The sequence below is a fragment of the Archocentrus centrarchus genome, unplaced genomic scaffold (genome assembly GCF_007364275.1).
Source record: "Archocentrus centrarchus isolate MPI-CPG fArcCen1 unplaced genomic scaffold, fArcCen1 scaffold_48_ctg1, whole genome shotgun sequence".
Classification (NCBI taxonomy): domain Eukaryota; kingdom Metazoa; phylum Chordata; class Actinopteri; order Cichliformes; family Cichlidae; genus Archocentrus; species Archocentrus centrarchus.
The window spans coordinates 699,566-717,768 of NW_022060272.1; the positions used below are offsets into that span (position 1 = coordinate 699,566).

Genomic DNA, 18,203 nt, shown 5'->3' on the forward strand with positions numbered 1-18,203 from the left:
TCCGCCCTTCATTGGTCTGTGTAGTAGACTGGTGGGAAAATAAACAAAATTTTGAAGTTTAAGCTTAAGATTTAAGATTTAAGATTTAAGATTAAGATAGTGTTTATTTGTCACATGCACAGTTATACACAGTACAATGCACAGTGAAATGTATTTTGTACCTGCAACCATATATACACACACATATAAATAAGAAGAATAAAAAAAAAAAAAAAAAAGTAATTCACACTATACACTATACTCTATATACTATACACTATACACACTTTTATAAATTATAATATTTACATTGTGCAATAATGGTCCAGTTAGGGCTCAGAGTTGAGCAGACGGATGGCTTGTGGGTAAAAACTCTTCTTCAACCTTTCAGTCTTAGTCCTCAGGCAGCGGTAACGCCGGCCTGATGGGAGCAGGGAGAAGAGAGAGTGTCCGGGGTGGCTGGGCTGTTTTACGATCTTCATGGCCCTCAGCCTGCACTGCTTGGTGTAAATGTCCTGCAGGTTGGGGAGGGTGGTTCTGATGGTCCGTTCAGCTGAACGAACCACCCTTTTTAGGGCCATGAAGTCCTGCTTGGTGCAGTTTCCCATCCAGGTGGTGATGCTCCCACGCATGATGCTCTCGATGGTGCAGGTGTAAAAGTTCCTGAGCACCTTGAGTGGGAGCTTGAAGTCTCTCAGCCGCCTGAGGAGGTAGAGACGCTGTCTGGCCTTCTTCACAGTGATGTTTATGTGATGAGTCCAGGACAGGTCCTGTGAGATGGTCACTCCCAGGTATTTGAAAGTGTATATGTATATTGTATATTGATTGTATATTGATTCATTCATCAACTAAACTTAAATTAATATTTATCATGTCAAATATTGAAATGCGATTAAAATGCGATTAATTTCGATTAATTAATTACAAAGCTTGTAATTAATTCGATTAATTTTTTTAATCGAGTCCCACCCCTAATATATATACATATACATATATATATATATATATATATATATATATATATATATATATATATATATATATATATATATATATATATATATATATATATATATATATATATATATATATATATATATATATATACATACACATGATTTTAAAGATTATGTGGGCAAGTGTGTCCAAACTTTTGACTGGTACTGTACACAAAGTTTGTGTGTATCTATAAATTAGTCTTGTAATCCTGCTGTATACAGAGCTGTAGACTTAAAAAAAGAAAAAGAGAGAGTAACAACAGTTGAACTTCAGTCAATTTTTGTAATAATAGGATGTATGAATCATGTACACTGCTCAAAAAAATAAAGGGAACACTCAAATAACACATCCTAGATCTGAATGAATGAAATATTCTCATTGAATACTTTCTTCTGTACAACGTTGAATGTGCTGACAACAAAATCACACAAAAATCATCAATGGAAATCAAATTTATTAACCAATGGAGGCCTGGATTTGGAGTGACACACAAAATGAAAGTGGAAAAACACACTACAGGCTGAGCCAACTTTGATGTAATGTCCTTAAAACAAGTCAAAATGAGGCTCAGTATTGTGTGTGGCCTCCACGTGCCTGTATGACCTCCCTACAATGCCTGGGCATGCTCCTGATGAGGTGGCAGATGGTCTCCTGAGGGATCTCCTCCCAGACCTGGACTAAAGCATCCGCCAACTCCTGGACAGTCTGTGATGCAACGTGACGTTGGTGGATGGAGTGAGACATGATGTCCCAGATGTGCTCAATAGGATTCAGGTCTGGGGAACGGGCGGGCCAGTCCATAGCTTCAATGCCTTCATCTTGCAGGAACTGCTGACACACTCCAGCCACATGAGGTCTAGCATTGTCCTGCACTAGGAGGAACCCAGGCCAACTGCACCAGCATATGGTCTCACAAGGGGTCTAAGGATCTCATCTCGGTACCTAATGGCAGTCATGCTACCTCTGGCGAGCACATGGAGGGCTGTGCGGCCCTCCAGAGAAATGCCACCCCACACCATTACTGACCCACTGCCAAACCGGTCATGCTGAAGGATGTTGCAGGCAGCAGATCGCTCTCCACGGCGTCTCCAGACTCTGTCACGTCTGTCACATGTACTCAGTGTGAACCTGCTTTCATCTGTGAAGAGCACAGGGCGCCAGTGGCGAATTTGCCAATCCTGGTGTTCTCTGGTAAATGCCAAGCATCCTGCACGGTGTTGGGCTGTAAGAACAACCCCCATCTGTGGACGCCGGGCACTCATACCATCCTCATGGAGTCGGTTTCTAACCGTTTGTGCAGACACATGCACATTTGTGGCTTGCTGGAGGTCATTTAGCAGGGCTCTGGCAGTGCTCCTCCTGTTCCTCCTTGCACAAAGGCAGAGGTAGCGGTCCTGCTGCTCGGTTGTTGCCCTCCTACGGCCTCCTCCACGTCTCCTGGTGTACTGGCCTGTCTCCTCGTAGTGCCTCCAGCCTCTGGACACTACGCTGACAGACACAGCAAACCTTCTTGCCACAGCTCGCATTGATGTGCCATCGTGGATGAGCTGCACTACCTGAGCCACTTGTGTGGGTTGTAGAGTCCGTCTCATGCTACCACGAGTGTGAAAGCACCACCAACATTCAAAAGTGACAAAACATCAGCCAGAAAGCATAGGTACTGAGAAGTGGTCTGTGGTCCCCACCTGCAGAACCACTCCTTTATTGAGTGTGTCTTGCTATTTGCCAATAATTTCCACCTGTTGTCTATTCCATTTGCACAACAGCATGTGAAATTGATTGTCAATCAGTGTTGCTTCCTAAGTGGACAGTTTGATTTCACAGAAGTTTGATTTACTTGGAGTTACATTATGTTGTTTAAGTGTTCCCTTTATTTTTTTGAGCAGTGTATAAAAAGACATGTTGTTAAAATAAGGAACTATAGAGGGAATATGTCAGTAAAGGTTAATACATGAGGATGGAATGTCCAGGCATGGTGTCTGTCACACCAAATGTAAAGTGCATGAACACTGTGTGTGTGTGTTTCTGTGTGTATGTCTGAGAGAGAGAGTGCATTACCACTGCCTTCCTGTCTCCTTTCTGTGACCAGGGAGACGACTGCTCTGTCAGCTGTCCTGCAGGCCTATACGGGACCAACTGCACCTCTTCATGCTCCTGCCAAAACGAGATCTCCTGCTCACACATCGATGGTTCCTGCATCTGCAGAGAAGGTGGTGTTCAGTTCTGTGATCTTGTTCTTAGAGACCAAGTATTGGAATGTCCTTTACTAGTACCGTATGTTCCTTTTAGTGTTAGAATATGACAAGACAAACCTCTATCACAGTTGTTTTCTTAATGGGTCACAAGCTAAATAGTTAGGAACCTCTGACTTCTTTATTGTGACTTGTTGCATTTCCCTGAAGGTCTAATAACTCAATGGTGCGAGTATCTAATACTTTCCTCTAAAAAATGGGCGCATGAATACAGCAGCAGCAGCACTGTGATCAGCTCTTTTTCCACTCTGAGAACTGCAAAGCTCTCTTTTTTCTGCTGCTGTAGGTGGACAAATCTGTCCCCATGTTTTGCCAGAAAATAGGTAGACATTACACTAAAAGTAATTATACAAAAATCACTACTGGAAAGAAATTTGATTACTAATTAAATTATTTCTATTACTATTTAAGACTTTAAGATGTGTAGAATTGTGTGTGTGGCAGATGTCCTGTCTGAGGTGTAGAAAAAGCACAGATTGTGATATAGTATTGTCTCTATTGCATGTTGGAAATAATACATTTAATTAAATTTTATTTATATAGCACCAAATCACAACAAACAGTCGCCTCAAGGCACTTTATATTGTAAGGTAAAGACCCTACAATAATTACAGAGAAAACCCAAAAATCAAACGACCCCTATAGCAGCACTTGGTGACAGTGGGAAGGAAAAACTCCCTTTTAACAGGAAGAAACCTCCAGCAGAACCAGGCTCAGGGAGGGGCAGTCATCTGCCATGACCAGTTGGGGGTGAGGGGAGAGAGACAGGACAAAAGACACACTGTGGAAGAGAGCCAGAGATTAATAATCACTAATGATTAAATGCAGAGTGGGGTATAAACAGAGGGAAAAGAGGTGAATGACAAAGAAACACTCAGTCCATCATGGAAACCCCCCAGCAGCCGAGGCCTATTACAGTGTAACTAAGGGAGGGTTCAGGGTCACCTGATCCAGCCCTAACTATAAGCTTGATCAAAAAGGAAAATTTTAAGCCTAATCTTAAAAATAGAGAGGGTGTCTGTCTCCCAAGTCCAAGCTGGGAGCTGGTTCCACAGAAGAGGGGCCTGAAAGCTGAAGGCTCTGCCTCCCATTCTACTCTTAAGTATCCTAGGAACCACAAGTAAGCCAGTCAACAGTGCTCTGTTGGGGTGATATGGTACTATGAGGTCTTTAAGATAAGATGGGGCCTGATGATTCAAGACCTTGTAGGTGAGGAGAAGGATTTTAAATTCTATTCTAGATTTAACAGGGAGCCAATGAAGAGAAGCCAATATGGGAGAAATCTGCTCTCTCTTTCTAGTCCCTGTCAGTACTCTAGCTGCAGCATTTTGGATCAGCTGAAGGCTTTTCAGGGAGCTTTTAGGACAGCCTGATAATAACGAATTACAATAGTCCAGCCTAGAAGTGATAAATGCATGAATTAGCTTTTCAGCAGCACACTGAAACAAGATGTTTCTAATTTTTTGAAATATTGCGCAAATGCAAAAATGCAAAAAACAAAAAACAAAACCATCCTACATATTTGTTTAATATGTGCATTGAAGGACATATCTTGGTCAAAAATGACATTTCTCACAGGGTTACTGGATGCCAAAGTAATGCCATCCAGAGTAAGTATTTGGTCACACACCATGTTTCTAAGGCTTATAGGGCTGAGTACAGTAATTTCAGTTTTATCTGAACTTAGAAGCAGGAAATTAGAGGTCATCCAGGCCTTAATGTCTTTAAGACATTCCTGCAGTTTAACTAATTGGTGTGTGTCATCTGGCTACATGGATAGATAGAGCTGGGTATCGTCTGCATAACAATGAAAATGTATGCATTGTTTTCTAATATACTGTATATATAGTGTAAATAGAATTTGTCCTAGCACAGAACCCTGTGGAACTCCATAATTAACCTTAGTGTGTGAAGAAGACTCCCCATTTACATGAACAAACTGGAATCTATTTGATAAATATGATTCAAACCACTGCGGCGTAATTAATAACTAAGGCATGCTCTAATCTCTGCAACAATATTATGGTCAGAACTATTGTACTGGGCACTGAGGTCTAGCAGGACAAGAACAGAGGTGAGTCCACTGTCAGAGGCTGTAAGAAGATCATTTGTAACCTTCACTAATGCTGTTTCTGTACTGTGATGAATTCTGAAACCTGACTGAAACTCTTCAAATAAACCGTTCCTCTGCAGATGATCAGTTAGCTGTTTTACAACTACTCTTTCAAGAATCTTTGAGAGAAAAGGAAGGTTGGAGATTGGCCTATAATTAGCTAAGACAGCTGGGTCAGTGATGGCTTTTTAAGTAATGGTTTAATTACTGCCATCTTAAAAGTCTGTGGTGCATAGCCTGTTAATAAATATAAATTTATCATATTTCAAATTGAAGGATTAATTAATGGTAGGAAAGAAGTTATATAAATAAATATCAGCAGTTATTAAAGTTGATGAACTTAATGACAAGTCCATGAGACTGCTGTGAATAATTTTTTCTGCAATGGTTAAAATTTTATTTCTTAAGAAATTCATGAAGTCATAGGTAGTTAAGGTTACAGAAATACTCGGCTCAACAGAGCTCTGACTCTTTGTCAGCCTGGCTACAGTGCTGAAAATCATTAATGAATAGTAAGATGTTTCAGCCTTAAGTGACAAAGTAATGACCACAAACTAATGTAGTGAAATTCTGCTGCCTTTGTTTGTATTGGCAACATTTAGGAAATTATACTGTTATGTGGGGATTGTAAATACCACATTATATTGCATCAAAATATCATCTAACATTTGACCTCTGACGTCACTTTTAGATTTCACATGTGCCTATCCTTCAAGTTGATCCCATAATGTGTTACATCGATAAATGAAGAACTGTCAAGAGAAACAAAATGAGCTGCCTAGTTAGTTAGAAATATGGGTAGTATAATATTATGTAAGCTCAAGTTATTCATTTCCAGTTCTTTACAAATCAGTACCTATCTACTCCTACATAATGTTTGTGTAATCAGAGCAAACATTTATGGCGTTTGGTGTATGGTGGTGCAGGGCCTAGCACTGTTGCCTCAAAGCAAGAAAGTTCTGGGTTTGAATCCACTATTTGGCTTCTGTGTGGAGTTTGCATGTTCTCCCCGTGTCTGTGTGGGTTTTCTCTGGGTAGTCTGGCTTCCTCCCACAGTCCAAAGATATGCAGTTAGTGGTGTTAGGTTAATTGGTGATCTAAACTGCCCATAGGTGTCAGTGATTGTTTGTCTCTCTGTGCTGTGTTGTCCCTGTCACAGACTGACGACCTGTCCAGGTGTACCCCACCTCTCCTCTGCATTGGGTGTTTGCAGGGCCTACGTATGTAACTGGAAACTCCTCTGAACCCTACGCGGTAATCACAATCTTTGCAGGCTGCGTCCACCCGACATTTAGCTATGTTTCTCAAGAGATGCACATCAGGTTGCATAGTAGGTTGCTGCATAGGGTTCAGAGGGGATTTAAGTTTACATACTTGGGCCCAGCAGAGGCGTTATTTAGGCCTTAAAGTGCTTCTTGTTGATCATGCATTTGCAAACCAGAAAATTTTCACTAATCTCACCAATGAAACTAAAAAGATGAACACACAACCGCAACAATCTCCAGAACCTTCCCTGCTCTGTTTTTGTACTTTACTTGCTTAATATCTCTCAATATCAGCTTGTTTAAATATTTATGCACCACTAAACCTGGTTGAGACCACAGGTAATTAAAGCAGTGAGACATCTGAAGCAACGAACAGGACCAGGGCCTGAGAGCTTTGGTTCGAACAAGTTGGTGCACTTCTGGACCCTGTGAAGCCACCTTTCTTTCTCTCTCTCTCTCTTTAAGGCTACTGAGAAGGAAACCCAAAGGAATAAGGATGATTATCAACCATGACTTAATCATATCTTGATGAACTTTGATATGCTTAATGTTTGTAGTGCAAAAAGCTCATGATCTGTGTCCATGAAATGAGGGGAAGGAAGGAAGGAAGGAAGGAAGGAAGGAAGGAAGGAAGGAAGGAAGGAAGGAAGGAAGGAAAATTATAAAGTAGAAACAATTCTGAATGCCTATATTCATTAATGCCTATGACATTAAAAAAATCATATATAGATTTTGTGATTTTGTGTATTCAAAATCATTTTATATAAACGTGTATTTTTTAAATACAGTATATATACAGTACCAGTCAAAAGCTTGGACACACCTTCTAATTCAGTAGTTTTTCATTATTTAAAAATGTCTGCATTGTAGATTAATACTAAAGTCATCTAAGTCATCTATAAAGATTCCTGTGTACTACAGATTGGCTTATTTGTATATTTCTTTTGTCCATTATTCCATTATTTATATCAGTAAGTTTATGAGGGAATGCAGTGACATTGTTGGGAAAAAGTCAAACAACAACCAGACAGAGCCAGACTTATTTAGATGTGGAAATGAAAGTGAACAGAAAAATGATTACCCCAACTGTCTGTTGTAATCATCTATCAAAGATAAGTGACTTACTTTCATTTTTAGCTCCAAATATAGTAGTTTTGATAATCTGTATAAACTGTAAGTATGCCCGTCTGTCTGCTTGTGCCTCTTGGACAGACATTATTGCAGGTATAAAATAGGTTTCCACATTTTAGCTGAAGTACTTAGTCATCATAACAAATACTAAAATGAAAAAAAATGATAAAAAATGATAAAACGTAGAGAAAATGAAATCCATGTTCTACTAAACCACCATTATTATTTAAAAAAAAACACAAACACACCATAAAATAAATTTTCAGGTAATGATCAAACATAGAAATCTAAAAACTAGAATAGCTTACCTTTATTGCAGATGCATTTTCCCTTATGGTCTAAAATGATCTGTCTGAGCAGGTTGGCAGGGTGCGGACTGCTCCATCCCCTGCTCCGCTGGTACTTGGGGGTTGAGCTGCAATCAAACATGTCAGTGTGCCAATGGGGCGGCCTGCAACCCTCTCAATGGAACCTGTGCTTGCTCCTCAGGCTGGATGGATGAATACTGTGATGTACCGTGTCCTGTGAGTGGTCATAGCATTCCTTATTTCACTCGGACACCCACTCTGCTTCTTTAATGTTTTGTTAGAGTTCAAGCAAGTGTAAGCAACGTAATCAAAAATGAATTTATAGTGATTTCTCTGTTGTTTCTCTTGCTGCTGTCAGGAGGGATCATACAGCTTGGACTGCAGCGAGAAATGTGACTGTGTTAACTCTGATGGCTGCGATCCAGTAATGGGCTTCTGCCACTGTCTCGCAGGTTGGACTGGTGAGTTATGGAACCACAGTTTGGGACTAAGGGGCTTTTGGACTGTCAAAGTTCAGGCTGCAGGCAATAAGAAAGAGGGCCAAAACACAGACACAGAGATGTAACCAGACATGTGAACGAGCAGTGAAGTTCAAAGATCAAGCTCACCTAGTTTATAACTGGCAGATAGTCACGTGAGGCATATGACATGAAAACATGTATATGAGGATAATTTATGAAGCCCTTTGCAATAGTACATCATAGTAAAAGCGTTCAGCACAAAACATTAGGAATAATAAGAAAAACAAGTGCAGGTTGCTAAGCTCAGTGGGATGTAAGGATGTAAGTGGAGTGACAGGATAAATCCCACAGTTGGGCAGATGACTAAAGCAGGGAAATTCAGTCAATTTTTAGACTTAATAGCATGAAAGGCATGATAGTCTTTTCAGTCATAAAGAAAGAGTTCAAGTGACCCTCTCAGATCACTTGAATTAATATACTGAATAGCTATTATGAAATTTTTATCCAGTGAGATCCTAATGATACCAATGATTACAGAATAGGAGAGGCCAGAAACGAAAGAAACAAAATGGGAAAAAGTACCACTGACGAAGACAAATTTGTATTTGGAAAACATACTTTTACCACATAAGCCACCAACAACGATGTGAATGGATAACTGTGTTCAGCCTTTTGACTGCTACCATACAACGCATTGATCCAACAGTGATCGATGCTTTAAACGTTAGCAATTAAAAAACTGCATTCATCTAATTTGCCATCAAAGTGGTGTCCCAATGAATTAAAAGGTATTGTGTTGATTTATACATAAATATGTTCACTGATCAGTAATCCAGGATTTAAAACTACAGTAACATCCTCCCACCAACAAGATCCATTTTCTTTCTAATGGAGCCTATCCCAGCTGTCACAGGGCAACACGCATAGGTCACCAGTTCATCACAGGGCAAACACAGAGAGATGGACCAGCTCTCACTAATATTTACACCTACAACCAACTTAGAACCACCAATTAACCTACCACGCATGCTTTTGGATACCTACGCAAGCACAGGGAAACATGCAGCTCGCACCGAGAAATGCTCCAGCTGACCAGGAGGTTCAAACTCTTCTTGCAGTGCTAACCACCATATACCATCATGCCACAAAAAAGAGTGAACAGGAGGACTGAAGCGTGATCTCTGAAAAAGAATGTGGGAGAGGGCCGATGTTCAGCCCTGTAATGTCACGTATGTGCTGCGAAATATGTGTTGGAGATGTACTGACCCCTGAGAAAATTAAGAAGCCAAGGCATGTTGGTTCTGCTGCGGTCGTGTACTGAGCTGAGGTTTTATGGTCAATTTTTACAGTGAGATGTCTTTGAATTCTTTTAGAAGGCGTGGATGTTCTGCTAGAACACCACTGAGCAAGTTTGATGTGGTGCTTTGAACAGAGCCAGAGTTACCTGAAATTCATGGTAATTTAATTCTGAGATAGTCATGAACTCGTGGCTGACCGCTGTATTACTTTTATTAAAGCTGTAGTCTATCTCATTTCTCTTTGTAAAACTCTGTAAAACCCTGGAAGCTCAAGTTGAAAGTGCACAACAGCAAAAGAATATGCTGAGAGTGGGTAAAAAAACATTTCAGACTTGCTTCTCTGAGGCCATGTGACCATTTGTTAAAATGGAAGCACAACTGTCCCGTGAGACTTATATATGTTCAGCAAAAACACTCCAGATGCTGGCAGCATAAATTACCCTTTACTTTGGTCTTTGATAAATGGACCGATTCTCATATAATGCGTTTCTACTCAACCACTCAAAGCGCATCATTCACCCATTCATACAAACACTTTTTTCTACACCTAAGTGCTTTCTATCTAACATTCACACACACTCACACTCCAACGAGCACACCGGAGAGCAACGTGGGGTTCAGTATCTTACCTATGCAGACTGGAGGAGCGAGGGATCGAACTACCAACCTTCCAATTAGTACACAGCCACCTCTGCAGGTTGAGGCATGTTGAGATATTTATGGTAACATACCTCAACATACATTCAGTAAAGGAGAATAAAATAAAAGGTTGAGGGTGAATGGAAGATAGAGGAGAATGGTGCAGACAACACCGTGGCATGAATACGGACAACAAATCGATATGACACACAAGAGATTCAGACTTATAATTCTAAAACTGAGGGAGATTCAAGCTTGGATGAGTTTGACAGCCCAGCTGTCTGCAGTAATTTAAGTTTCCCATGGATAAAGCAAGAGAGACTTTTTTGAAAATAAACATTCTCCTCAGCAGTGATATTTAACTTCTCCATACCCTTGTTTACTTTATTAATTGTCATGTTTGAGTTGTAGCTCTCCTTATTTCACCCACTAATTGTCAATTAGTAAGGTTGTGGTGAGAAATGATCAATATGAGAGATGATGAATATGGAAAGGGCATTTTAATTCAGTGCCAAAGGAGAACTGATAATGAACTGACATTGGAGGAAACTTCAACATATTGATGAATAGACAGATCAAAGTTTAGACCAAACGCTTGAAGTAAATGAGCAAATGAGGTTTGTAGAATTGAAGAAACATGACATGTCTTTGTTGGGCTGAAATTAGTAAGCCAATGTAATTACACTAGGTAATAACTGTGAATGACCATTAGACACATGAGATGATTCTGTGAAGCTGAAAGAAAATACTGTGCATATCAATTTAAACCTCTGTAGTGCAGTCCTCATAAGACTTCTCCTGTGATTAATTACAGTCCCAGTCAGTGAAAAACTCGATAAGACCACATGAAAAAGTCTGCAGAGAGTAAACTGCAGAAACAAAATAACATTCTGAAAAACACTGGGCCAAGTTTAAAAGACACCTAGATTTAACAGCAAATAGTACACACATGACATATTGAATGTTAAAGTTGAGAATTTTGATTGTTTTCAGAAAAAAATCTGCTCATTTCAACTATGATTCCTCAACACAGGTTTAAAAATCGCAGCCCATCCAGGATGAGAGACAACACAGGTTGTTGTCTGCAGGGCTGCCACAGAGACCAAGGATGTTCAAATTCACGCCATAGATGGAGACCCATCAAACTTCACACGCTATAACAGCACTTTGACACCCCCCACAGCTCAGTAGTGCTCTTGTTTTATTTGTGTTTATCTTAAGCCACAGTGGGCCTGCTTGATACAGTAATTTAGTCAGATTCATGTCTCATCCTCCACCCCTCTTTGTCTCCCTTTATTTTAACTAACAAATAACCGCCCGTGTCCAACTCTCATGTTATATGTCAAAGAAAGTTTCTAATGAGCTGGAAGTGAGATTTACACATGCACCATTTTTTATTCTATTTCTCTATTTAGATATGGTGTTAAGCTTGTTCGTGTGTGTGTGTGTGTGTGTGTGTGTGTGTGTGTGTGTGTGTGTGTGTGTGTGTGTGTGTGTGTGTGTGTGTGTGTGTGTGTGTGTCAGTCTCTGGAGTGCTGCAGTCTTCAGACTGTCCCCTGTGAGTAGCAGGGGCTCTGATCTGTTCTGCAAACCAACTTTTGTGTAGACAGACTCAGCACGCACACACACTGACACACACATGCAAGACTGATGAAAGAAGGAGACACTGTAGCAAAGGATTAAAGGACAAAAAGTCGAGTAGTATTATAAGATTTATAATTTCACTTAAAATATTTATTCATATAAACTGACATTTATTCATACACAGATTAATAGTTAATCAGTAAAATAGTTGAAACCATTTTGGGTTTTGTTCATATTTTTGAACATAATGTCAGTCATTACCTTTTCATGCACAGCAGTTTCATGGTTATTTTGGCCTCTAGCAAATGTGACTTGTGAAAAATGCTCATCCTGGCAACAATACACAGATTTGTTTAGTTTCTCTTTGTTTAATACATAAACTAATACATAATTCAAAATTCTGCTGACAGCTTGATTATTAAACAATGAGCTAAATAAGAATTTATTAAGTCTGTGAGAAATTTGAAATGCTTAATAAGAGTTGTGTGCCTAAGCATCACATTGATCATCAAACATCACAATCAGGCCAAATGAGAAGAAGACATTATAAATCAAATGAACTTAGTGAACCAGATTTGACTTCATTTTCCATTATTTCCATTAAATATTGATATTGTTGTTCTTCTTCCTGACATTTAAATGAACAATTACTCAATCCGTGATGAAAATAATCATTTGTTATTGTCATGGCTGACATCTTGTCTCCCCAGCCAATATCTGCAGTTCTTTCTCTAAGCCATTCCCATTTATGAGGTTAAAAGATTAGTCTCAAATTCTGACACATTTAATATTGTCAAAAAAAGAGCAAATCCTTCTAAAAGTTTGCTAAAGACTTTGACTGATCCTGTCTGTGCAATTTTTATGAAACGTTGCCGTCTCCTGCTAATGTGCTACAGGGTGATGTTTGTGGGAACGAGTAAAATTAAACTACATTATGTGTTGTGTTCATGATGATGAAGGAACATATCATGCAGTGCAACAGTGGAACACACTAAACTGAGAATAGCATTAGTTCTCAACCAGCCCACATCAACCAGTGGCTCACTCAGGCCCAGAGACCGGTCAGTGGCTCACTAAGGAAAAGTGTGTATCGACTGGCAATCGCTAGTGTCACAAAGCTTGTGCAGCACTTTTTTACTCTACTTGAGCACTCAAAGCAATTTATAGAACATGTGAAATTCACTCATTCACCTCCCTTCATACAATACACATTCACACACCTTTACCTCCTGTGAGAACTCAGCTCCTCTCAGTGACTTTGGCTGTTTATTATTCGCTCATCACCCTCTCATCTCACGTTTCAAGTTTAAGTGACACATGAACCGCTGCACCACTTTGACTTCATTTAAGAGCTCAGACTTCAGTACCCGACTAAAAACGCTGCTTGCGTTACTGTGGCCTACAATGTGTATGTGTGTTTATGTGTATTTTGTGCAGGTGTCCGTTGTGACAGTGTGTGCGAGGAGAGTCGCTGGGGACCCAACTGCTCCTACAGCTGCACCTGTGAGAACGGAGGCTCCTGCTCCCCAGAGGATGGCACCTGCGTGTGTGCTCCAGGCTACCGGGGCACCAACTGCAGACGAAGTAAAGGATGATTTTTCACACCCACATTTCTGCATGCACGTACTGTGCTTCCTCAATCACAGTTACAATGGTGGAAGAAATCCTGATATTTTGCTTTATATAAGGGTATCTAGTTTCCAGAAAACTAGGTAAGGAAATATAAACAGGGATATTAACAAGAGTCTGATACAACTAGTAAAAAAATTACTTAAATTTAATTACAACTAAAGAAAGTGGTAGCTGCTGTATTTTTCTAATGATAACTCTGGTATAAATCAACCTGGTGTATGGTTTCTACCAGAAAATCTGTTACAAGTTAAGTTCTAACAGTTACCTACTTCATTATTCCAGTTTTTGAATTCTATATAGATCTGTCAGTTAAATTATGTGTAAAAATAGTTTAAGATAATTAGCTAACTTGATGGTTGTAGCATTTTTCTTACAAAAACAGAAACAAGCTTTCCTTGATGGCTGACCAGAGGAACTCTGTGGGTCATGTTAATGCTGCCATCTCCACCTCCTTTGTAAAGATTCAGAGGAAGAGGAAAACGGTAAACGGGCTGGCATTTATATAGTGCTTTTCTACTCTGAGCACTCAAAACACTCTTTCAAACCACCAGTCTTCCCAGTCCAAAACGTGAAACTTGGCATCCTCAAAAGAGTGCCCTTTATATTATTTGCACCTAAAGGATAAAGGACAAGCTTTTGAGGATGCCAGTGTTCCCATTTTGGAATGGGAAGACAGATGGTTAGAAAGAGGAGTTAAAGAAGCTATCTATGCCCACTGTGAACGACCATCACTTGGAGACACCAACTGTCCCTCATATACAATGCAGTCCTGAGCTCCCTTCCCAGGCACCTCACACCTTTCTTCAGATGACCTCATTAGGTCACTCAACAGAGTGGGGCAAAGTCTTGCAGTGGTTTCACCTGAAAGCCACTGATTGGAGTGGGTCAACAACCACCTCCATCCACACTAGAGTTCAAATGCCTGGGACTCTCCACCATTTGGTTTTAGAACTGAAGAAGCCTTTTTGGATGAGAGGTGAAACGTTTTCAAGAAACTTAAAGAAGTCCAGTCGCCTTTTTCAAGCTCCAGAGGCCTTCGAATTGGTAGACGACCTGCTCTACCTCCTGAGCTACAGCCACCCCAAAGAGGAGGAAAAAACACCAAAGTTTTTCAGGAATCATTTTCTGATTGAAAATAACTACAATTAACCTCATGGTATAGCTATTTTTACTAACTTTAGCATTAGGGATCTCCATCTGGGTCGAACATACTATGTAACATAATCACCCTACATATTAACCCACATTTGCTGGCTTGTGTAAAACTTTACAGAGACTAAACATCTTATTTCTGTGGTGTGTGAGAGCCCAGCGAGCTGCATGTTCTCAAAATGAAGTTTAAAATTCATTCATTTTGTTAGGAAAAGATAACTATTCAATTTCATTTTATTTATATAGTGCCTCAAGATGCTTTATACTGTAAGGTAAAGACCTAACAGAGAAAACAATCAGATGACCCCTATGAACAAGTGCATGGCAACAGTGGGGAGGAAAAACTGGCTTTTAACAAGAAGAAACCTCCAGCAGAACCAAACAATCTCCGTTTACCCTGAAACACGTTGAAAATACCATAGTTCCCATTGCCATGGCCACAAGTTGGTGGTGTGGAATAGGAGTCACAACCATAGTGTGCATGTGCCAGTAGCCCCATTTTCAAAATGTACCGTTTTCGCCCACTTACACAGAGACAGAGACGTGGAGCTACTGGAGCATTTCGAAAACACTCCACTCTGGAACCCATTTACAAAAAGTATCGTTTTCGCATTTTCACACCATTCTCGTATAAAAGGGAGGTCGAAACTTTACTGTTTTTACTGTTTTATGAAAAAATTATCATGCAAACAGGGAGGGGCAGTCATCTACTGTGATGGTTGGGGGTGAGGGGAGGGAGACAGAACAAAAATCATAATGCAAACATATAATGTAGCACCTGCTTGAAATCAAGCCCAAGTCTTCATGTTGATGATGGTGCTCATAGCGTGTTTGTATGACAGTTTCCTCTGCTTCTTCTTGCATCAGAATAATAAACTTAAGACCTCTTGATTCACAGTTTATGCAATAATCATAATTAGGACAATCCTGTAGCATGAAGGAAGCCTTAGTTCAGCCTGCACAGGTTTGCTTCACCACTGAGAGTTACATCAATTAAAGCAAATTAAAAGCCTGAGGAAGTCTTATGAGGGAGGACCTGTGCATGTTGGTAAAACAGAGCAAAGCTAATACAGCCAATTGGCTGACCCAAGGGAGTAGGGAATGGATAGAAAATCAGTCTCACACAAACAGAGTATTCACATATGTCTGTATGTATACTGAAAATGTAGCATGTACTCCTCAGTGGCTCTGGATGACCCACAATGTGGGTGTTTCCTCTGCAGCCTGTTCACCTGGTTTCTATGGCCATCATTGCAGCCAGTCGTGTCCTCAGTGTATCCACAGTGACGGGGCGTGCCACCACATCACCGGCCACTGCGAATGTCTTTCTGGCTTTTTTGGCTCCCTCTGCAACCAAGGTCAGTTGGGTTCTAGCTGTTTTCCATGAAACGATTTTGAGAAGTACAAAAGTAGAAACTATACCACTCTTCGTGGGTGCCTAAATATTGCCTGAATAGAGTGTGGAAGGCATCAGTTAAGTGAAAAAAAATGGAACTTTGTGAGCTCAACAGAGCTGAGGTGGACAGTGTGAAGTGGTTGTTTCGTAGTGTAGAGGTCTAGATACAAAAAAATCTACATGGAACCCAGATAGTCTGGCTTTCAATTCCTTTAGATCATTTGTTTTCAGGTAGCACAGCCCATTATGTTAAGAGGCTATAACACTGCAAAAATATGATTAAGTGGTTTATTTTACTATTCAGCATTGTGTAAACCAGGATGAGCACACAATTTTCTTTCATCTTTCTGAAGGGACACATAACAGAGTTTAAGAACAAGTACATTAAACTCTCCCTGCGTGATCAATGGCCCTCTTTCAAACCACCCTGCACCTAGTTTGTAATTTAAGGCTTCCATCAATCTGTTGCCTCCAATTCAAGACATCCACAGTTAGATTACCATCAAGGTTATTGTTTCAAGCCTGACAAAGCTCATCCAGAGCCACTGAAGAAAGTATACAACCGTTTTACAGGCTAAGTAGTGTGTTTTGTGACCAGTAAAGTCATTGTAATGTAAAAAATGTAAATATTAAAATAATAAGTTCACAGATGTTTGGCATACTATAAGGTGTTTTGAGAACAGATACAAAAGCCTTAATTAATTTAGATATGCTCAACCTCAGGTGCATGGTCATCTACTCATTCATATGTGAATTGTGTTGATCACGGCTCTTACTTTCATATCTCCCTGTGGCAGTCCCATTATGCTCCCTTGTACTTGTGACTCTGAGATGTGTGCAGGATCTCCTCCAGTGTGTCAGATCCACAAATCTTCAAATTGATTTTCCTTTTCAAGTAGTGGACAAAGTTACAGAGAGGCAAATCTGGCTTAGGTAGTGAGGGAAGATTGTTTTGGTGTTGCCAAAAAAACTCCTGTTTTTTTAATGCGATTTGCGGTGATACATGGTGACACACTGGCACATGCAAGAGTTCAGGTGGTTTTCTTTGAATGTTCTCCCTCAGAAACCTCAGGATGTGACAGTAGATGTGCATGCTAAACATCTCACCCTGGAGGAACAAGTCAACCCACTGAATGTTGACAAAAAAATCATTCTCCACATAAAATTCATGTCAGTTTGAAAGAGAAGTTGATGTTTGCTATCTGTGCTCGTGTTCAAACCACAGAGCACAATGTGCAAGTGGTCAGGCTTCTAGGATGGAATCTAAAAGTAGAAGCCACACTGAAAGCCTTCACGCCTGCTGTTTCCTGCCTGAAACTTGCTGCTTCTGCAGCTGCTTGGTAAAAGGGATTATTAGACTAGAGTTAACCTAAGGCATTTGGCTTTTCCATATGTGCAGCTGTAAATTTCAGTTGAACTTGAAGGTGTCGATTGTGGAGCAGAGGCTTCTTTCTTGGTCAGCAGTCACTCAGTCCATGGTGGTATAAAACTCCTCACTTCACTGTAGACAGTTTCAGGCAGGCTTGAGCCTCTGTGTTTCCTGGGTTATTCCTGAATATTTTCTTCTCATCTGATGGTTTGGGCACAAAATGGTGACACATCTGAATAACTTTCCTTACACACAGTTGTTTAAATTGATGATCTTGAAATCTGCAGTTGTTTTGAAATGGCACCAAAAGATGTTCCCAATTCATATAAATCTACAAAGACATTGTAGAATCTTCAGCACCATTTATTAAACGCTTTAAGTGGGTTCATGTATATATTTGAGCCTGTATATATGCTTTTGACTCTATGTGAATATTTACAATGCATTCCAAATTGTGCACCCAATTCTTGTTTTTGAAAGTCATTAAAGATGTATGATGTTGAATCATTCCAAATAAAATTAGGTTGAATTTGGTTTAAAAATGAAGTTTCCATGACTTCGTCTAGGTCACTAGCTGTTGTTTAAAAAACACAACACGTGTTTTGGTCTTTTTTTAAATACAACA

The 18,203-nt window shown here is 40.0% G+C and overlaps 1 protein-coding gene across 1 annotated transcript in view; it reads left to right on the forward strand.

The window, feature by feature from the left end:
* Positions 1–710: 710 nt before the first annotated feature.
* Positions 711–18,203, forward strand: part of LOC115777283 (multiple epidermal growth factor-like domains protein 10) — a 62,812-nt gene continuing 45,319 nt past the window's right edge. The window contains exons 1-5 of the mRNA XM_030725129.1: positions 711–770; positions 3,068–3,188; positions 8,100–8,263; positions 8,406–8,508; positions 13,467–13,613. Coding sequence (XP_030580989.1) covers positions 8,234–8,263; positions 8,406–8,508; positions 13,467–13,613 — 280 coding nt within the window. The 5' untranslated portion in view covers positions 711–770; positions 3,068–3,188; positions 8,100–8,233. The remainder of the gene's footprint in view (positions 771–3,067; positions 3,189–8,099; positions 8,264–8,405; positions 8,509–13,466; positions 13,614–18,203) is intronic.